This window comes from Electrona antarctica (genome assembly GCF_951216825.1).
Source record: "Electrona antarctica genome assembly, chromosome: 19".
Taxonomy (NCBI): Eukaryota; Metazoa; Chordata; class Actinopteri; order Myctophiformes; family Myctophidae; genus Electrona; species Electrona antarctica.
Window position 1 is genome coordinate 35,687,795 of NC_136800.1, and position 22,920 is coordinate 35,710,714.

Genomic DNA, 22,920 nt, shown 5'->3' on the forward strand with positions numbered 1-22,920 from the left:
GACAGGGTAAGCGTAATAGAGTAAGAGAGGAGGGAGAGAGAGAGATGCTGTTGCCAGGGAACAGCGGTGCAATAGAGTGTCCATCTTTGACAGCTTGTGAGGGATAAACACAATATTACACTGTGACTCCGCTTTCGAAATGGACCTCGAGACAGGAAAACAGCTGATCTGGACATGAGGGCTCATGCGATTCGTTGCATTTTTTTCACTCAGCTGAAAAGATAGAGAGAGAGAGAAATACACAGAGACGGTAGGCAGGTGTTTGCATTACATAAGCGCCATAACACAGCTTCCATCATAATGACGTCACCACAGCAGGATTAGAGCCCGGGGGCATTAGAATTGGTGAACAGCGAAGAGTTGGAGAAGGAGAGGGGACGTGGATTCACAGAGCTACTAGCAGAGAAGCAAAACAGGTGATTTTAAATGTGTGTGGCCGAGGATGACCTTTTATCCCCAAAACAGCATGAAACTCAACTGACTGACTGAGGACCACAGAGGTACATGTAAGGATGGGAGCAGGATGGTGGAGCGTGATGTTGTGTGACTATCCAAGCTCTCTCACCCGTTCTCTGCCTCAGACTCCCTCTCAGTCTCTGTCAACAGCAACATCACCAGCATTCTCTCAGCAAGCAGCTGAATGAACCTCCCCCCCAGCGCTGATTCCCACGCGCCTGCCTCACCTGCACATGTCACCAAGGATGGCCCTTTCTCCTAGACACCTCTAGAGAAGAGGTCCAAAGAAAAGAGAAAAATAGGAGACAACACAAAGAAAAGAGAAACATTTGGCAAAAGGAGAAGACTTCTTTGAAGGTGAGCGTCTTGCTGTAACTTTTATTTTCTAACATTTTGTTGGGTTCTTAGGAAGTCCTCTCTCTGCTATGCTCCAGGGCAGACTCTCTCTCTGGGTTCTTAGGAAGTCCTTTCTCTGCTATGCTCCAGGGCAGACTGACTAGACTGTTGGGTTCTTAGGAAGTCCTTTCTCTGCTATGCTCCAGGGCAGACTGACTAGACGGACTACATGCACCCAGCAGAGCACTGCTTCAATTGACTACTCAATGACATTAAATGCTCCATTTAATTCTGCTAATGCGATTCAAGATTTGCCAACACAATGTCTTTCTCCATCCATCAAATATTGAATGGACGGTCTTTGTGTTATATGAGGTGTTACACACTCTCTCCCTCCCTCTCACGCACAGGCACATGCACATGCACGCATACACACACACACACACACACACACACACACACACACACCCACACTCACAAATGAACACGCGCCCACGCACGCACGCACGCACGCACGCACGCACGCACGCACACACACACGCACACACACACAAATACTTTAGGGATGACAATAATATTTGTTTCACCTGCTCAAGGAATGTCTCAATAAATCTTATCAATGGAAACCTATGCTAATAACAAGTGAAGCACCTCCCTTCCATCCATCCATCCATCCACCCATCTTCAATCGCTTATCTGTAGTCGGGTCACAGGGGCAACAGCTCCACCAAAGTGTTCCAGACATCCCCCTCCAGAGCAACATTAGTGACTTCCTCCTGGGGCATCCCGAGACGTTCCAAGGCTAGTGAGTTGATGTGTTTCCTCCTCCAACTGCACCTTGGTCTGTCCCGGGGTCTCCTCCCAGTGGGACACCTCCCTTGTCCTTAAAAATAGTTTGATCATTGTCAGTATGAGTGTGGTGATTGCACCCTTTTCACTCAGTAGCTGGTATTAGTTAGGGGAGGACAGGTACATATACCGATCATTGTTTTTCCTGCACACTTCGCTGAAGTCACTGACTATAGAGTAAAAGTAGCATTTCATTTATCCACATTTTGCATCCCTATTCTGGGCATGTCACAACAGGTAAACATTCGGCCAATATAGGTATTGTGTTTCTGAAAATGGCAGATCTACAATATCCCAACATGCCACAACCCCTGCGTGACCCCGGTCAATGAAGTATATAGGGAGTGGTAATAATAATAAAATAAAAACTTAGATCAGTTTTATTAACCACTTACAGTAAACCCACATTGTGAGCTTGTAGATCAGCTCTGTTCAGCCAAGATATTTAATCTACAGCGAAAACAGAAAAGTATAGTATAGTCCTGAGGGACTCCAGTCAAATAAGAAAACAAAACATCACCCTACGCCCCCCATATCTGAAATAAAATGTTTTACTCTAAGTTACAGAGTTGGGGGGATAGAGTGAAGGATGCGTTTAGAAGAACCGGCCTGCCATCTGGACATAAATCCCAGGCAAACGTTGCTTCTGTGTCCATCAGTCAGTAATTCACTGTATGAGCAGCTGGCGCTCTGGCAAATGACATCTGTGCTGATAACAAAGCATACACGCGCTAATCTTGTGTTTCTGTGTGAATTCTCTAGTTTGTTCTCAGCCAGTCACACGATTAGCGGGGGTAATGAAGTTTACGGTATCATGAGCTTAGAATTATACGCTTCCCTCTGTGCATGTTGATTAGATTTGAGATGCTTATGGTCATGTATTTGCGTCCCATACAGCAAAATGTATCTCAAGTTTTTTTCTTAACTAGAATATTTTAAAGTTCAATTTCTTCAACACTTTATGGACCGGACCCACATAGACAATTACTGTAGGTGCAAAACAAGCTGGGATGATTGGAGAACACTTTAACACACCACTTTACACAAATGTAATAATACAGTAATGATAAAAGAAAAAGACAACAAATGGTGTCACAACCACTGCAGCTGTAAGTAGCCTCTTTGTAGACTTGTAGAGCTACATTATTCTGCATGACTGGATGTCTCTTTAACCCCACATAAGATGGAATCTTATAATTACAAGGTCATAACTTTGAAAACAGTGAGTCTTTTGATGCCGGCTGGACATGATATAGCTCAAGCAATTATCCTCATTCTCTAGTCTATATACAGTACATCCCTCTCTTGCTCCATATTTATCAGTAAAAGCATTTAAAACCTATAGCTTATAACTTGAACAGAGGAGATGAGAATTCCCCTTGATGGATCTTATCATGACATGACATGTTCTATTTCATGATATTGCTCTTTTTAAAGCCTTGTGAATTAGCAGAACAATCGCTTAGCGTACACACATTGAACATTTTAGCCACAGTCACCCTCACCGACCCACCATGTGACCCCTGCTGCAAGTGGCCTGTTAGGCCCCATTTGCTGAATGTCCTGGAAAAATGTGTCTGGCAATATGAAACATCAGTACCATGTCAGTGGGCAAATAGACAATGGAAAGATCTGATGTACTGTATGGCTGGGCTGTGTGTGTGTGTGTGTGTGTGTGTGTGTGTGTGTGTGTGTGTGTGTGTGTGTGTGTGTGTGTGTGTGTGTGTGTGTGTGTGTGTGTGTGTGTGTGTGTGTGTGTGTGTGTGTGTGTGTGTGTGTGTGTGTGTGTGTGTGTGTGTGTGCGTGCGTGTGTGCGCACGGGGGTCCCTAATAGTCTTTCACATACGTGAGATGCATGACTGCTCCTCGTGCCTCGGTGGCCAGCAACACAGAACTGACCACGTGACATAATGTATTGTATATTGTATAAATGGACTGGCAACAATAAGCAGAGATTTCTCTTATTTCTGATTCAGCGTTTGGTTATATAATACTGAAGGCGCACGTGATCAGAACGCTACGGCCTTATGGAAGGTGCACAGTAATATCATCAGTGTTCATTTATCTATTTGTAACTGAGAGTGTTACATTTAAATTTAAGGGTGATTGTATTGTGTAAACGCACCTTTTTATGATCAGAGTCCTTGCCCATAGCAAAGCATATGCTGGAACATGTTTGTGTAATGCACACAAAAAAGGTTTATTTGTTATTTATTTATTATCATTTTGTTGTTTGACGAATGTTGTTTTGTGCTGATCCTATTATTTACCTGTAAAAGATTGTGGTTGTGTTGTGTTCTGCTGTCAGGTGTCTAACGGTTTAGACTTATTTATTTGTATGAAATTATGAATTACTAAGCAAATATAGGGTAGGCCTACCTGACAGGGTTCATAATTATTATACAGTTTAAATTGACAATTATTGCTTTGCTCTGTGCATCCTCAGCACGTGCTGTGAATAATGAACCAAATCTTAAAGAAGTGAGTGCACGCGTGCATGCGTGTGTGCGTGCGTGCGTGTGCATGCGTGTGTGCGTACGTTGATAATGATCTGTCATGTGTCCTTCACAGTGAGCTGAAGCCTGTCCTGGCAGAGGATGGGTACAGCAGAGGTCACACTACGCATGGACAACATGGAGGTGAAAGACGAATGGCAGGACGAGGACTTTCCCAGGTATCCTGTGTGTGTGTGTGTGTGTGTGTGTGTGTGTGTGTGTGTGTGTGTGTGTGTGTGTGTGTGTGTGTGTGTGTGTGTGTGTGTGTGTGTGTGTGCACGTATGTGTGCGCATGACGTGTCTGTATGCAATATGCATTAAACTCCTAATACCACTTAAGCAAACAATCCAACAATGTTAATCTACAATAGTTTACTCAATTCAGGCGAATGGTGAAATCAAAAGGCAGCAGACTTAACATAACATCACCATCAGGGTGTACCATGTCAACTGTGGGGCGGCAGAGACTCAGGAGGTAGAGCGACTCGGTTCTATCCCCTCCTGGCTTCATGTCTTTGCTGTGAATCGGTGAATGTAACACTCATTGGAAAGTGCTTTGGATAAAGGCGCTTTCAACTTAAATCAAAGGAAAGATGTAACTCAAGCATTCTGTACATAGGGCTGAGAATGTCAGCACATGAAACGATGGAAATTATCCCGACATCACATGCAACACAGCCAGAACATGTCACGTGGCATACGTTATACGCCATGTCCATGCCTGCCCTCGTTCTATTCATAAGTGATCTTGACTTGCTCCTAACTGTGGATGTGTGTTTGTGTGTGTGTGTGTGTGTGTGTGTGTGTGTGTGTGTGTGTGCGTGTGCGTGTGTGGGCATGAATGATTATGTGGTTCAGTAGGAATACTACCTTCCTTCATAATGATCTATAACTGTTACTAGACAGTAGTAAATACGGCATATAAACCAGCGTATTGTTGGTTCTCTCTGTAGTGCTGCTACTTAATATACTTCTTTGTCCTTCCTTTCCTCTGTTTACTTTGGCAAGGAAGAATGAAGCATAATAACAGCAATTACCAGACATGAAATTAACCAGCCCGTACTTGACATACAGTATGTGTGTGTGTGTGTGTGTGTGTGTGTGTGTGTGTGTGTGTGTGTGTGTGTGTGTGTGTGTGTGTGTGCGTGCGTGCGTCTGTGCGCGTACGTGCATGTAACTAACTACTACTCGTCTGCTGCTATCTCGCCTTCATGTCCCTCAGCACCAAGAGTTCAGCCGTGTCATTATAACGTCACATGAGACTAGGTGGCAATTACTGCTGTCACTTTCCCCAAAGACAGCCATTGTCTCTATAAGGCTTCTCTCTAGCTAAATCACAACAAGGACTTTTATTAAATACAAGACTGGTAATGAAAGTGCTAAGACAGATAACACAGTTCATAGTTTATTTCAGCCTCGTTTTCTTTGTTTTGTTTTTAAACATTCCAAACATTACATTTGACAATTTGCATGAGGAAAACGATGAATAACTTCTCAGTATGAAAAAGACTTTGTATCACATCATTCTCTGTCTATAGTGCGGCGGATAACCAAACCAATTGTGCATTTTATGACTAAAGCATGAAACTTTCAGCATATCATCTACACACCCCAAGGTTTGATTTCAGACGTGGAACCACTTTCTGACTGACCTCTGGTGACCTTGAGGGGTCATTGACCTCAGAATTGCATTTTTGCACGTTTTGCTCCATTATTTTCCACTATAATAATTTATTATGTTTGTTAAATGGAAGTTTTGTTCTAATGAATGACAACTTAAACCCCAATAGTCTACAGAAATGGTGAATCATGTCAACTTTTATGATATAAATGTTATGACATTGTTATAACATTAAAAACATCTAGGAGAGAGATTGTGCGGAGAGAGATAGAGTGCGGCGGTTAAGCTCATATATGGAAGGTATTGTGCATGTTATGACTAAAGCATGACACTTTCTACAGTGTTTCTATATACCATGAAGTTTGTTTTTAGATGTGGAAACACTTCTGAATTTACATCTGGAACTTGTCAGAGGCTGTACACATTTCGGGCTGTCAAACCATGTTGTAAACCGCCATAGGGCCCATGTTAAACCCAGAAATGTTGTTTCCTTTAAACTTTTATAAAAATGTCATCTATAGGCTAGCAGATGAGACTAAGATTGTTTGCTAAAAGTTATATGTTGGACAATTTGAGGAATTAGCATAATGAGCAAATCAATTGCTTAATGAGCAACTTAACTGGATATGGCTATCATTTTGCATCCAGTTAACTTCGAAAGGTGACTTAGAGTCAAAGTCTATGTTTGTGATATCCAGAAATGAATCTGCTGTTATGGTGAAGTCATGCACACTCCTCATTAGCATAATTGGCATAAATTATAACAAATTAGGAATTAGCTATACAGTATTATTGCTTTTAGTCAACATATCAAGGTTGTTTTAGAGTCTACATCTATATTATGTTGATACATAAATTAATCTCTTGCCATAACTAAATTATGAAATTGTTCCTCATTTGCATAATTTGCATAAAGTATATAATAATTCGTCCCAAACCAGGAAATAGTAATATTTTAACTTAATAATTTAGAAAGGTGCTTTTAGAGACTATGGGCTGTATTTTGCGTGTCTTAAGTACCAGGTCTATTACATAACTTAAGACCTGGAGGCGTGATCAATGCCATTTGGCTATTCTGAGTGGCCAAAGAGCATTGACCACGCCTCCAGGTCTTAAGGTAAGTAATAAGACCTGGTACTTAAGACACGCAAAATACAGCCCTATAAGTATAAACCATTAAAAAGTAAATTGTCTGGATCGGTGTCCATTTATCGATTGATTTTGTCCACCTTCTCACCTGATCCCATGCTCACCTAAGAAATCACTAAAGAGCTTTTCCATGAAGTATGCACACCACACTGGACCTCAAGCTCTAGGCCTATTTTATGACATGTTTAATACTGTGGAGTGACGGAGCAGCAGTGGCTCATGAGGTAGATCGGACATCTTGGAATCTGAAAGTACGGCATGATGCACACTCTGATGGCATTCATTGGCTGCATTGGAACATTGATGAACATGTCTGAGATAAAAATAGGCATCGAGTGTTATCAGATGCTTGTGCTTGTCCTCCTTCCTGTTGTATGTGAATGTGATACTGTCTGCTTACTCTCCTACCCCGTGAGAAAGTACCATGCCTAGTCTCAATACAGTTCCTGTTGGAACTTCTACATCCCATTCACAAGAAGGATGGCCATAGCTGAATGGAACACCTGGGAAATTCCAGGCCCCGGCAATGTGTCGAGGTATACATAGCAAGACCCTTAATCCCCAACTACCCCCTGACCTCAAAGGTCTGATGGCCTTGAGCAGCAATAACCTAATTGAAGCAGAAAACTGAATTTTCCAATATGATTAATATAAGGTCTAATACACAAAGATGAAGACAAAGAAGATGCAGAGGCTGAAGGGAATGAGGAGAGAGATGATGGAGATAGTGGAAAAATACCATTGAGTCTGTGAGGTTGTGGTTCACTAATGCTCATTATGATACATTTGTTGTCCACTCAGTCTGTGTCTCAGAGTAGGGCTGTGGACAGTTCAGAGACTTGCCTACCGGTGACATTGTCGGTAGGCAGGTTTGTTCATTTCGAACATTTAAATGTTTTAATTTGATTTTGTATTAATGTGAGAACAATGACTTCTATAATAGCTAACTTTCCAAAAATATAAAGTCTTCAGTTTATATTAGCTTGGATTCTCCATCGATATCACTGGTAGCAAGTGTTATGACAGAAATGGTACCATATTATCTCCCAACATCTCCTTAAACTCCTGCCACCTGGTAGGAGGTTTAAGAGTATCCAACAGTTACTTCCCCCAAAACATATGAACCCTGAACGCTCGCCATATACTGCCCCAAAACCAAAATCATGAGATGAATAGGGCATACAATATAGCAGTGGCAGCCATTTGCGGGTTCGTTTCAGACCACATTGTTTTTTTCCCATGAAGATTTCTACAAATATTTATATAAAAAAATAATAAGCCTATAGAATCAAGCCATCCAGGACCCTACTGAATCATGACGATAAAACATTTGATTATGTGATGTATATCCTTTGTTTTGAGGTTTTTACATTTTTTTTTCACAGAATCAAATGTGTTCTGGTCATTAATTACCAGGATCCTGGATGGCTTGATTACATAGGCTTAGAATAATTGATTGTTTGTAAATCTCTATATGTGAAAAATGAATGGGGTCTGGATGGATGGAACCAGAAAATGGCCACCACTGCTATGCCCTATAGCACCTTTGAATATACTGTAAGGATATTGGATATAAAAACCAAACAAACTCATCAATCAAGTCTTTCTGTATTTTGTTCTTCCCTAACTTCATTAAAAAAAATGAAGACCAATACAATAATGTTAAAATAACGACAACTTATCTCTTCTGTGGTTCTTGTCATGTTTTACTCTTCGCTGCCACAAGCTCCTGTGCAGCTTTCTTGGCTTTGACCATCTCCTTATACCTCTTCATACAGTCCTTTTTGTAGCTAGCACTGTAGAAAGTGTCATGCTTTAGTCATAACATGCACAATACCTTCCATATATGAGCTTAAAGATGGAGTGCCACAATCTTTGCATTTCTTCCAGTTTTTCATGTGTCTATGAGGTGACAGTACTTCATTAGACACCCTGGAGTCGTTTTTATGTGCAATGTTGTATTAACTTTGTATTTAGGGTTTCTTCCTGGAGGCTGAACCCTTGACAGTCAAAAGGGCCAATGAAATAAACAGTATCAGCCCCTCCCCTAACCCCTCCCCCTTTATCATACAACTACAGCTGTGGGTGCGGCTTCAGTTCAGGTGGATCACCACCCATCACCACCCACCAGGCAAACCAGGCATACTTAATGAACTGGTGGGCGTGTCCACATAATAGCATGATGAACAAATACTGTACACTTTTTGGAGAAAGTTCTTCCTCCTAATATTATAATAATACCTGATGATCATGTTTTAGGGTGGAAAGAAATCGTGACACTCCATCTTTAACCGCCGCACTCTCTCTCTCCGCACAATCTCTCTCCTAGATGTTTTTAATGTTATAACAATGTCATAACATTTATATCATAAAAGTTAACATGATTCACCATTTCTGTAGACTATTGGGGTTTAAGTTGTCATTCAGAACAAAACTTCCATTTAACAAACATAATAAATGATTATAGTGGAAAATAATGGAGCAAAAAAAATGCAATTCTGATGTCAATGACCCCTCAAGGTCACCAGAGGTCAGTCTGAAAGTGGTTCCACGTCTGAAATCAAACCTTGGGGTGTGTAGATGATATGCTGAAAGTTTCATGCTTTAGTCATAAAATGCACAATACCTTCCATATATGAGCTTAACCGCCGCACTACTATGTTGTTTTCTTAATATGATCTTCATATTTTCCTTTTGTGTGTCCATGCGTGTACGTGTACGTGTATCTCCAGGCCCCTGCCAGAGGATGGGGACATTGAGTCATGTGGCCTTACTGACAACAGAACTAGTAAGTATATATATACCTGTGTGTGTGTGTGTGTGTGTGTGTGTGTGTGTGTGTGTGTGTGTGTGTGTGTGTGTGTGTGTGTGTGTGTGTGTGTGTGTGTGTGTGTGTGTGTGTGTGTGTGTGTGTGTGCGTGCGTGCATGCGTGTATATATATATATAGTATAGTCAACTATTACCATTGAGTGAGGCACTTCAATAGTGTGAAACTGCAAAATACCAGCAATAATATTATTAATAATATGTGTAATGAATGTGTTTACAAGAAAAATCATCAAAACACATGTTCTGCATTAGTTACCTTTAATGCATTTCAATTGAGGCTGAACATAGTTTTCCAACATCCCCTCTAGACCCACCCACCAGTCTGAATGTGGGAGAGATCCTGACCCAACCGCGTACGCGGCGTACGCTGGTTGCCCCGGAGATGAACCTGTCCCTGGACCATAGCGAGGGCTCGGTGCTCTCCGACGACTTCCTGGAGTTGGAGACGCCCGACGAGACGTTGTTGGACATCAGCGTGGACGAAATCGAAACGCCAGACGAGACCGACTCGCTGGACTTCATCACCAACGGCAACGAGCTGGAGTGGGAAGGTCAGGCACAGAGGAGTCCTACAGTCAGTCAGCGAATGTAGACATTGAATATTTGTTAGTAACAAGTTGTCTGTAGTTTAACTCACATATCGTTGCTGTCGGAAGGAAACCACCTAAATCAATTATTTAGGTTTTTGATTTTTTTCTTTTTTGCATAAATCAGTGCTATTGAACACCCTTTTCGTCTGTGTGTTGTTTCGAAAATATTGAACCAATGCAAAGTAGTAAAAAGCGCTTTGGACAAAACATCTTAACTCCATTGGACCCTCAAACTGTCTGCTAACTAAAGCAACTAACTCCACCACCTCTCTCCCTCTCATGGAAGTCATTGACAATATATAAAGTCACAAAACCAACTTTGATGAGACAGTATTGCTTTGTTTTCAAAATATAACGTGGTTTCTTCCCGACAGCAGAGATTTGTTAGTAACAAGTTGTCTGTAGTTTAACTCAAATATACATATTATTTTAATATTACTGTATGAATAACCTAGAGGTACTGTATAGAGAAGAACCCTTTGAGATTTTGTGAAATGAGCCAAAAACCTTTTTAGAGGTTGAAGTGAAGAACATGTGAAGAACCGGTCTCTTTTGGGCTGTGTTGCTTCCAGATGACACTCCCGTAGCCACGGCTAAACGTCTGCCAGGCGACAGCGAGGATGAGAGAGACTCGTCAGGTCGTCTGTGGCGGACGGTGATCATCGGGGACCAGGAGCAGAGGATAGACATGCAGGTCATCAGACCTTACCTGAGGGTGGTCACGCATGGAGGTCAGTGGCAGCTGTGTGAAATCCGTGACGTGTGTGTGTGTGTGTGTGTGTGTGTGTGTGTGTGTGTGTGTGTGTGTGTGTGTGTGTGTGTGTGTGTGTGTGTGTGTGTGTGTGTGTGTGTGTGTGTGTGTGTGTGCGTGTGTGTGTGTGTGGGGGGTGTACTGTATTACTATACTTGAGAGTGAAAAATGAGTAGAATTTGAGAAACATAAATTATGAGGGCAATTTTCCTGGCCCTCATCAGAGAAATGGTTGTTATATGGTTAAAAGATGAAACAAAATTGGCTTCAGGGTTAGGGTTAAAAATTGCAAAAGATTATATTGTTGTCCTAAAATGCTGATGTCCTCACAAGTATAGTAATACAAACGTGTGTGCGTGTGTGTGTGTGTGTGTGTGTGTGTGTGTGTGTGTGTGTGTGTGTGTGTGTGTGTGTGTGTGTGTGTGTGTGTGTGTGTGTGTGTGTGTGTGTGTGTGTGTGTGTGTGTGTGTGCATGTGTCTCTGGGCTGTATTATATGTAACTCTCCTGCAGAGGCATCAACTGACCAGTGGATTGTGGAATATTGTCCCTCCTCTCAGGTTATTACGGGGAAGGCCTCAGTGCCATCATAGTGTTTGCAGCCTGTCATCTCCCAGACAGCAGCACTGAAGACTACTCCTACATCATGGAAAACGTCTTCCTGTAAGATACATGTTTGTCTCTCAGTGGTCAGTTATTTAAGTGCAGGCTTTATATACAGTCTTTGTGCAAAGACACTTGGGAACTCATTTTAATTAGCGTTTCCATTCCAGAGCATTTGATTTATCATAATGCCGCTGTCAAAACCGTTATTTTTGTTCCAATGTATCCAATATAGTTATGTATTAGTCACAAGTCCTTGCCTTTTTATTGGTTCAATATAATATAATATAATATAATATAATTATAAACCCACAGACATACTTAACTACTTCAACACAAACTTTGTGCTTGATAACCATTCATGATCAACTCAATTTCCAGTATTTTATAGTCCTGAAGCCTAATTTATACGACCGAGAATAGCAGACCGACAAGCTTGCGTTATGACTCGAGTTGGCTATTCTCGGTGCGCAATATTGGAGTTAAAGTATGAATGGGCTTAATAGAACATGAACTGATCAAATGAGCGGTGTGTGTGTGTGTGTGTGTGTGTGTGTGTGTGTGTGTGTGTGTGTGTGTGTGTGTGTGTGTGTGTGTGTGTGTGTGTGTGTGTGTGTTGTCCTCAGATATGTTATCAGCAGTCTGGAGCTGCTAGTGGCTGAGGACTACATGATCATCTATCTGAACGGAGCCACGCCCCGCAGGAAGATGCCTGGCCTCAGCTGGATGAAGAGATGCTACCAAATGATTGACAGGAGGTAACTTGCATCACATCATTAAGGAGAAAAATCCATGGGAATATGAATGTTGATCTATGTGAGTGAGTGACTAGTGAGTGAGTGAGTGAGTGAGTGAGTGAGTGAGTGAGTGAGTGAGTGAGTGAGTGAGTGAGTGAGTGAGTGAGTGAGTGAATATTGGGTTGGCCATAGCTGAATGGGTATAGAGGCTGCATGGGAAACAGAAGGTCAGGTTTGATTCTTGGCCACGGCAATGTGCTGAGGTGTCCCTGAGCAACACACCTAACCCCTAACTGCTCCCCCTTGCGCCAAAGTCTCACCACTTGGGCAGCATTCACCTAGGGGAAGGAAGGCATTTCCACTGTAAGATAAAATAGGTCTAATTGTTATTTTACGAATTAATGAATACATTAATTGATTGTGATTAAGATGATTAAGATAGTGATGGACTGGTGTTGAAAATGATGATTTGCCTGGATGTCCTTGTAGGTTAAAGAAGAACTTGAGGTGTATGATCATAGCTCACCCCTCGTGGTTCATTCGCACAGTTCTGGCCATCTCCAGACCTTTCATCAGGTGAGCACCTGGATAGATCCTACTGTGTGCGTGGTGTTGTGTGGTCAGCTGGTCTTTTGACATGATTTTGGGGGCACTACTCTGATGACTTTCCTGAAACAAGTAAACAACAAACAATGAAAAAACAAATTAATTCCAAAGTCCACTAAGTGTTTGAAGGAGCCTGATAACAGGCTGTCACATTGCACAGGGACTTAGCACTAACACAGTCATCACAAACTTTTGAATAAAATATAAAGAAAACTACAAACCACTATGTCTTGATAATGCTGGAGCAGACACAATTCATTTACAGATACTGTACATTTCATGCCAATAATTAGTGATGGAATTGTGTTGACCTTAAATACTGTACATGCAGTATGTTTCAACTTCTTCAGCTATGCCAATACATTTGGATGAAGACATAGAAGCATTGTTTCATAAGGATATTTTAGGCAGTTTTGTTGTTGTTGTGCTTCAAGAAAGATAGGAGATTATAGAGATATGGAATGACAAGCATGTATGCCTCCAGTTGGAGTCAACCCAGGACACAGAATTATGTGAACCACAGATCTTAAACTTCATCCAGAAATGAAAATAATTTGGATTATCCAAGCCATTGAAACACTGGTTTGTCTACATACAATGATGCAAGGATGTTGCCAATCCATAGCAGATACACCAAAATAACCAAAGTCGCAGTGTCACAGTGATCAGTTCTTTAGAGTTCCATAAAGAGGTAAAACATTACCAAAATATTTCTCCATACAGTGACTAATGGGAAGCTGCAGACAAGCAAGGCACTGGAGCATGGGCCTGTCAACACAAGTCAGCATGTCGACACCAGTACTGTAGGCGGGTTGTCAACGACTCCATGAGGAAACTAACCATCTGTAATTTAAAGACAGATTATAACTGATTCCCACCCTATCAGCCATCGCACAGCTCATGGCCGCTACTATTGATGCCCGCTTGCTTTGGATTGACTATAGTTACAGCTTGGTGTCAACCTTCCCAGCTTGATCCCGTCTACTTGTGTTTACATGCCTATTTGTGTCGACGCCCCAGTGCCATGTTTGACTGAGGCTACCTATACTTACATTCTTTAGCTACATTCACGTCACACCCACGTCAATGTGAGTGTGTTGGAGGTGCAAACAAAGGTGCCGCTTGTGTTGATTTGGCTCCTTTTTGTGGCTCGTTTTAGACATTTGGATGTCTTCATTTGAGGACGGTGGTTGCTGCAGGTCCCTGCAATACAATACATTAAGAAGAAAAAATATCCCTGTACACTATCCGTGTCACAAACTCAATGCTGATACACGTGTTTGCACCTCCAAGACAATGGCGGATTTGTAAAATTCACGATGACAACCGCTGGCGGTCAACAATGGCTGTAGTAAAGATTTGCACTAAATAATGTAATAGTGTGATTGTGAATATACCTGTAGTTCTTTTCCACTCACGTTGCAGTCATTTGGTTTGAGGAGAAGAAAAAAAACACGGGCCCCTCACCTCACGGACAATATCAGTCACCAATTAATATCAAATATCTAAATACTGAATCAAGCAACTTAAAAACAGTTTGATGTGTTCACATATGCCTGAGTAGAATACAATGACCAAAGGTTTTTTGAAAGTGAAATATCCATTTAAACCCTATATACTTTGTTGACTGACGTGGTGACGCAGGGGCCTGTGCTTTTTGTTGCCTCATTTTTCACCCTACACCAAATCATTTTGCAGAATGTTGGCCTATTCTTGCCGAATGTTCACATATGACATGAAGCAGCAGAAATGATTCATGTCCTCCAGTTTCCTCCTTTCGTTAATGGTGGTGATTGTGTAAATCTGTTATTGCAGTGTGAAGTTCATGGAGAAGATCAGCTATGTTCACACCCTGGAGGAACTAAGCCAGATCATCCCAATGGAACATGTGCAGATCCCAGAGTGTGTGCTGCAGTAAGTACTCTCAGCCCCCAGGGGTCACTGTTGGGTCACTAAGCCATTCACAGTCACACCATCTAGTGTGGTGTGGTCTGCTTGATGATCTTGATCTCAGAAGCTGATTACATTGTAGAACACAAAAAAAGGTCCCCGAAAGCAGAATCAGACCAAATATCTTGCTGTGTGTAGTAGCCCTTATACACACTGCAAGAGTGTTAAGAGCAGCCACGGGACAAACAATAAACCAATTGTAAATAAGTTCCTTTTCTTTTTTCACATGTGAGTGAGTCTTGTATTCAGTTCACTGTTTAATGTGTAGTACAAAAGGTTCTTCTTCTTCTTCTTCTTCTTATTATTATTATTATGAATGCACCTTATAAACCTTTATTCTATTTATTCAAGGTGTGAGCATGAGAAGATAAGAGCACAGAAGTTAAGGTAATGACAAATTTATATACCATTGCAATTGCTAATGCACAATGACATCTATTGTAAGACTGTTGTTCTGAATTGTTCTGAATGTGTGAATTCAAATGTGGTTAAATGTTCTCTTTTCATCAAACCTTTCACTGATCATTCTTTCTTTCTGTGTGTGTGTGTGTCTCTCTTTCTCTCTCTCTCTCTCTCTCTCTCTCTCTCTCTCTCTCTCTCTCTCTCTCTCTCTCTCTCTCTCTCTCTCTGACCTACAGACTTGAGCAACAGCAGACCAACTCAACACCACCTAAAGAAAGGTGATCTCATTACTCAATATTCGCTGCAGTGTCTGCATAAACCCAATGTGCCACAGCTATGTGCAAGAAGCTGCAGAACAAATCAATCCCAGTATCACTTCTCTGTGAATCTATCACATCTCTTCAATGTGTGAATTGGTGCTTTTTTGCATCCATGTGATTATATTAAACCAACAGAACGCAGAGCTTATGGCTAAGTAAACCTGCAACCATTTTTCACTCCCAGGCCAAAACCAATGATGGCGTAGGTCGTAGGAAGTCGAATGCAGCAACAGACATTAAAGGTAAGGGTTCCCGTCGACTTCACATCAGCAGCTTCTTTATCAACTCAAACTCAACTGATTTATTTGTAATGTCAAACGAACTTACGTAGCTGTGACATACAAGGAAGTGTTCCCTTTTGCAAAGACAGGGGTGTATGTACAGTGCATATGTCAAAGGTTGGGCCATGCCACCCCATGCTTGGGTCACGTGCCTTTTGTCCAGGCCAAGGGTGACATCCCAGAGGCAGAGGCTCAAGTCTCCGGTGGATCCCCTAGTTTCTAATGTGCCATTAAAAGACAAGCGGAACCACACACAGTCTATCATGAGAGAAATGCAAATATACTAATGATACTAACTCTATCACGTATCTTCACTGAATAGCATCTTACAAAGCAACAGAGAATTAAGAAAGAGTTACTGAAATGTTTAGAGATATTCTGTCAATCATCCTGTCACCATTCAAACGAAGTCTCTAGTTTCAGGATTCAGGAATGAGTGTCAAGTCCAAGTAATTTTGTTCTCTGCCAAGACATGTTTAATTTGTGCAAATTTACGACTCAACGAGGGTTGAGCCTCGAATTATGATACACGTCTCTGTACGCATTAGCCTACTTTATAGACCTACAAGCTGTGTTACATAACCCCACATCTGCTCAGCTCTTTAAACACTGTCCGTACACAGCCAATCGATACTATTTTTAACAGGAATGTACTACTGAGGGACATTAAGTACAGACCTGGCAAAGCCAATTCGCACAGCCTGTGTGGAAATCTGAATATTACGATTTTTATAGCAAAATTGTATATTTGGAATGGCCTCATTGTGCTGTAGTGGCTGTATCGCCCACAATATATTATTAGCATAGTTCTGCCACAGCTTCCATTTTAGTTTGATACTGAAAGTCCCTAGCAGGGGGTTTGGCTGACATCCCAGGAATGGCCCAGGGAATGATCTCTTAACCTTTTACTGAGAAAAAATAAGCTGAAACAAAATAATTGGAAAAATATGATATGTGTCTGGATGGATTTCCATGAGGGACCACCCACTGACACACTAACACTCCACTTCTAAAACGGATTTGGATAATTTAATAACAATGAGTATTGTTCGATAATTACAATTAGCAGAATTCTGACAATCAAATTAAGTATTACATACAATAGGCTACATACAATGTTTATATAAGAATAAAGTGTGCCAACTGATAAACTGATGTTATTCTACTAATGGTGATTTTGCTCTATTGATCAGATCAAGATCACTCTCCGAAAAGAACAATTACTGCCAAATTGCAAAACTGTTGAGAAGTATAGTAGTGCACAGATGGAACTAACCTACATCTATGTTAAATTCCAGAATCTCCGGAGAAGAACTGAGTATCCAATAAAATGGGCTTCCACCAGCAATGCACACAGACAGACATACTTCTCCTGTGCATCCGTAGAGCCGTGTTCATCAGAAATATCCTTATACAGTATCACCTACATGTGTTTTTCTTCTTCTTACACACTACACAAACACAATCATATATGGCACAAGCAGGTATAAGACGTTACAGTAGTATCCTGAACAGAAGAAACAACTGTTACTGCAGAAGTCCTTCGTCCCAGCATGTTTCATTCTGATTTCATTTACTGTACCTGCTAAATTTCTCTTCAGCATGATTTGGAGACAGAACTATTTGACACCACATCAACTACACATTAAGAACTAGATGGACACAAAAGCTGATTCCAATCATGCTGGGTACTCATTTTCAAAGTGTAAATACTGTATTTTTGAGAAAGAATTTTTTTGACAATTATTGTTTGATATAAAAAGCATGGGTGTTAATTTTGTGGAAGAAGCAAAAATTATTATATGCAATGATTGCAATCGTTATGTTGTTCTCCTTAGGGCAAACGAAAAATTACGGCAGCAGAATTTCGTTCTTTATTGTATTACAATTTAAACGCCCAAAGTTCTATTTGCAAGTGGCATGCTTGTTTCTCCTTCTCTAAGTTTCATGCTGTCTATGTTTTTAGTCCGTTGACATCTTTTAATGAGATACTTTTACGAGACTGCAGGCATACATTGTAATTTGTTACAAATGACAAGATATATATTTGGAGAATCAAATGAATAGCTTAAAGTGTTATTTATGAACATGTGCCATTTATTGTTTGTAAGAAAAAATAATTATAAAAAAACACAACACAAAAGGTTGTCCTATGATTATTATTCCATTCTACACTATATCATTGACATGAAGACAAAATGACAAGCAAAGTTCATCCTTATAAATAACCTGTGGTTGGGTCAAGGTTTTTCTCACAAATATGTTTTATGCTTCCAAGTGAGCTATTAACGTTGATGTTATGAAGACTGTGTATCTATATTTATTTCACATACAGACCATGAGACAAAGAAGGTTAATGTTACTTGTTATAACCAGTGCTGTGGTTCCCACTGAAGAGACTGGCACCGTTGTGTGATCAATGTCACCTGTGTAAATTGTAAACAGTACTGAGGTACCCACTGGCATGAGGTCACGTGCCTCTATTTATGGGGGTTGTCAAAAGGCTCATGGAGAGGCACCGACACCAAATCAATCCAATCAAGCCTGATTGAATGGCAGGTTGTTCCCTGGCCACTCACAGGTGTGGGAGGCTATATAAGTGGCCTAGCTGCACTCATTTCCTCAAGTCCAGATCACCAAACCACTGCTGCCTGTCTCCCAAACCTAAACCTCCACCTGTATCTTTTCTTTTTTTAATAATATTTATTTTATTTGGAAAAAGCAGTACAACAGCATTTCTATGTATACATAGGACACAAGTGCAGTTCCCAGGATTTCTTTTCACCCCTCTTCCCTCCCTCCCCCCTCCAAGTGACTCCATCTCCAGTGTCTCTGTAACATCCTTGCTTTCTTCAGGACTACATACTGTATGGCATCAAGTCAACACTTAACAGGGGCAAAGGGCAATATCACTTCAGACTTCAGAGTGTACATTTCAGAAGGAGAAAAAGAAGAGAGAGTGGGCAGACAAAAAGACAAAAAAACAACAACCAAGAAACGAAAGTATTTACAATATTGCTGAGGGGAACAAAAACAAAACGGCTTTGGACTTCGACCATGAGAAGAGGAAGGGTGTCTTAAACATTTTCTACCAAGATCATAAAGCAGGTTATTAGGACCAGTGAGATCACACAAAGTCAGCTCTCAGAGGGGCAATGTGTACTATCCAGTTGTTCCAAATTTGGTAGAAATTGTCTAGTCTAGTTCTTAGGATGTATGTTAATTTTTCCATTTTGAAAATATCCAGGACTATTCCGTGCCAATCGTCCATTGTGGGTGTGATTGGGGTTAGCCATATATGTATAATTTATCATGCATCATCAGTCTTTGAAAAAGAAATACCCTGCATTTTCATTTGAAAGATTTTCAAATCAAATCTAAATTGAATTAGATCAGGTTTCGTCTCTCAGTGTATACACAAGCGTATGGGAGAGAAGCAGAAATTAAATAGTGCTCTGCAGGGGTCACATGGTTCCGCATTATGTTTAGATGCCGTAAGTTACGACTGTGACACAGTGTCCTATGTGGCATAAGGTCAATTATTTTATCAACAGGAGGTGTATTGTTAAAAAATGTCACATTGTTACTATATCAAGACAGTGACTTTGGCTTTGTACTATTATTATCATCACGTGCTGTCACAACCACTTTTCCATTGAGGTGTTGTAGGCGTGAAACATGGCACTCTTCACATGAGACAACACTTATCTATAGGACTTAAAGTTCAAATAATAAGACATGCTGTAGAGTGTAGAATGTTCACAGTAGTGGACAATAACAAAGTACATTTACTTGTGTCCTGTAGTATTTGTATTTTTTTCTCCACCAGGCCGAAGGCATGGGGAGAGAGTATACATATATATATATATATTACACACACTTTGCGGGCACTGCACTACATTTCAAAGACAACATTTTTGAGGGGCGCTACCCCTCCTATACACAGGTTTAATGTTTTGTCTTTAGTTCAATGTCTGTCCATTTACGTCATATTGTCTCTTTATTGTTAATGGCGTTTAATGTTTGTGTTTGCACCGTTTGTTTTGCATCACCATTACATCACCTAATCAACATGAGTTAGACTTTAATATATTAGCGCCCCTCACTTCACACGGGTGTGATTCTTACTTTTGACTCCACTACACGTCTAGGAAGGGACAACATAGAAAATACATTATGAATGAACAACTTCACTGTATCAACCTTTAGTCCAGCACCAGCGAGGAACTGGATGTGCACAACCATCTTGTTTTTAAATGTCAATATATGACCATATTGTGACAGTATCATGATAACCAGTGTGGTTGCCGCAACGCAAGTCACACTTGCAAATTAACCAAGTTGGTACAACACATGGATCTCCATATGTGGAGCTGAATATCATCACCTGGATCTCCATATATGAAGATCACGACACTGACCTCATCAAACCCTGGATAGCCATACATGGTTTGACATACTAGATCTGCATATACCGGCCAGCATCTGACCTCACTGACACCAGATTAATAGTTAAACTCCTGCTTCTCAACTGTGCCGTATTTAGAAGCTCTGTTGTTTGACCTCGCCCTTTTGGGCCCTTTAGGGCGAGGTCGCTTCTCGCCCCTATACGCAGAATGAAACACTAGCTGAATACATCCTGAGGAGAACTTCCTGGCTATTATTGTCTCCACCAGGCCGAAGGCATGGGGAGAGAGTATGTTTTGCACTCCGTCCGTGTGTGTGTGTGTCCTTCCTTCCTTCCTTCCTTCCTTCCGTCCTTCCGTCCGTCCGTTATCAGCTAATCTCCGGTACCGTCGGTCGGTGGCCCGATCCATGCCAAACTTTGCACACACACTCCATGGATGCCAACGATGAACCTCTGCCCTAAATATTCCTCAACTGCCCGTTATAGCGCCACCATGAGGCCGATTTAGGCAAAACACATTTCTGTAAATTACTCGTACACATTTCTTCCATACATCACACAATTCGGTATACACTATCTCCATAGTCATGTGATCAAAACAGATCTGCACAATTTCCCATGTTCCATCCTGATTGGCTAATATTGGCTTCCAAAGCTCACATGATTGGTCCGTTTCGAACAAAATGCCACAAATCACAAACAGTGTGCAATTTCCGTGAAATTATACACGCACATTTCCACTAGGCCGAGGACGACATGCCACTCATTCTTTTCCGAATCAGCCTCATGGTGGTGCTATAACAGGCCAATTCCTGTTTTTAGCTTCATCAATCTGTATACAACTTATGTATGCTTACTCCCTAGAGGCCATGGAAAAACATTGTCTCTGCATCCCTCCACATCTGCCGGTTATAGCGCCACCATGAGGCCGATTTCTGCTAAACACATTGCTTATGTTAGTCGCACAGATTTCATCCAAATCTCAAGCAAATCGATACACATGATCTCTGTAGTCATGTGATCAAGACGAGTCTGTTGGATTTATCAGATTCTACACTGATTGGCTAACATTGCCTTCTAAAGTTTTCAGGAGTGGCCCGTTTCGTTCAAAATGCTGCACATGTCCTGCTCATCCACAATTCTATCCTCAGAGATTCTATGAGTGATCTGGCTCTGCATTTCCTCAACAAAATGAAGAAAATTGTTGCAAAAAACAAAACAAACAAAAAAACATGTTTATATTACTCAGAAGGCCCAGAAGGGCACTTTTTCTAGTTTATAATGAGATACCAAGTAAGCAGCTACATTATACAGATAGCAGCACTACAGAGAAGAAAAGAAAAAGGATTTACAATCACAACACAGAGATACGCACTTCCCAGCAAACATCTTCAAGATACCAATATTATGTTCAAACACATATTTTACAAGTCATACTAATGTGTAGCAGAGTAAACGTGAGTAAACAGAGTAAATGTGGCCTCGTCACTTGGCTAGGGGCCATGTATTTCAGCTGGTTGCATAAGAAATACTGTAAGCTGTGTGATGCAGCAGTCCCCCCCCCCCCCCCAAACACACACACCAGCCAAACTAAATATAGTGATGCTTCCTTTCACCCACCCAAAGCTGTCTGAGCATGAAAGATTTCCGCTCAAGAACTGAATATAGGATTTGTTCAGCACTGTCATATAAAGGACCAGAGCTTTATCATGGGCTTTATCATGTGCAGTCATGTTACTCAGTGATTGCGCATTGAAAAGCCAAAGGCCCCCTCCACACCCTGTCTGAGACACGTTTTACAACCATTTTTAAAGTACCTTATTGATATGTACTGTACTATACTGTTTGTCATATAGTATAGTATGTATAGTTTACATAGATACTCCACTGTTACGTTCTTAGTTTACGCATGATTCATGATAACTACTTTTTATATATGTGATGTATGCCATGCTTTTGTTATTGTAAATCGCTCTGGATTAAGAGCGTCTGCTAAACTAAACTAAAACTAAACTAAAACTGGAAGGCAAGCTACAATTAAGCTACCAAACACATACTTCTCTTTGCTACATACAGTATACTCTTGGAAGCTACGCTGTGCTTCTTTTTGTAGAATAATATAATTCCATGCGCTATATGAATAAAGTGACACTGTGACACTACAATTTACAAAATGAGTGAAGGGAGATGGGTAACTTTTAGTTTTACAATAATTACAGCCTCTACAAAAGATCTAAATATCCTGATAATGTTCCACTACAGTTCCTTGTTCTATTGAGCTAATGTTCTGTCTTTGACAGGCTCTCTAAACATTCACAGAGAATTAACATTGTGATTCACAGCTTAGGTCCACATATTTTTTTTATTTTCTTCTAGGTACCCTGCAACCTGGCTACAATCATGGGGAATTTCCTAAGCCTGTCAGTTTAAACTGCCCCCTGTGGACAGAGAATGGGCAGCAGGTGGAAGGTCGGATATCCCCTTTCATTCAAAATCTCCCCTGACTGGTCAGGTCCAGTGTACAGTAGTGCTATTGGC

The 22,920-nt window shown here is 41.0% G+C and overlaps 1 protein-coding gene and 1 long non-coding RNA gene across 2 annotated transcripts in view; one reads left to right on the forward strand and one right to left on the reverse strand.

The window, feature by feature from the left end:
• LOC306943936 (caytaxin-like) lies at positions 1 to 18,452 on the forward strand. The gene is made up of 13 exons (XM_079530491.1): positions 1 to 813; positions 4,213 to 4,315; positions 9,639 to 9,694; positions 10,045 to 10,287; positions 10,899 to 11,057; positions 11,636 to 11,738; positions 12,305 to 12,436; positions 12,905 to 12,991; positions 14,837 to 14,935; positions 15,323 to 15,358; positions 15,610 to 15,651; positions 15,878 to 15,935; positions 17,273 to 18,452. Exons 2-12 carry the CDS (start codon positions 4,239 to 4,241, stop codon positions 15,897 to 15,899), a joined length of 1,056 nt encoding a protein of 351 aa, XP_079386617.1. The 5' UTR covers positions 1 to 813; positions 4,213 to 4,238; the 3' UTR covers positions 15,900 to 15,935; positions 17,273 to 18,452.
• Positions 10,145 to 22,920, reverse strand: part of LOC306943937 — a 19,513-nt gene continuing 6,737 nt past the window's right edge. Inside the window, exons 2-5 of the long non-coding RNA XR_013792468.1 lie at positions 12,942 to 13,084; positions 11,603 to 11,736; positions 10,834 to 11,035; positions 10,145 to 10,274 (exon numbers count right to left, since the gene is read on the reverse strand). This is a non-coding gene — a long non-coding RNA (uncharacterized lncRNA). The remainder of the gene's footprint in view (positions 10,275 to 10,833; positions 11,036 to 11,602; positions 11,737 to 12,941; positions 13,085 to 22,920) is intronic.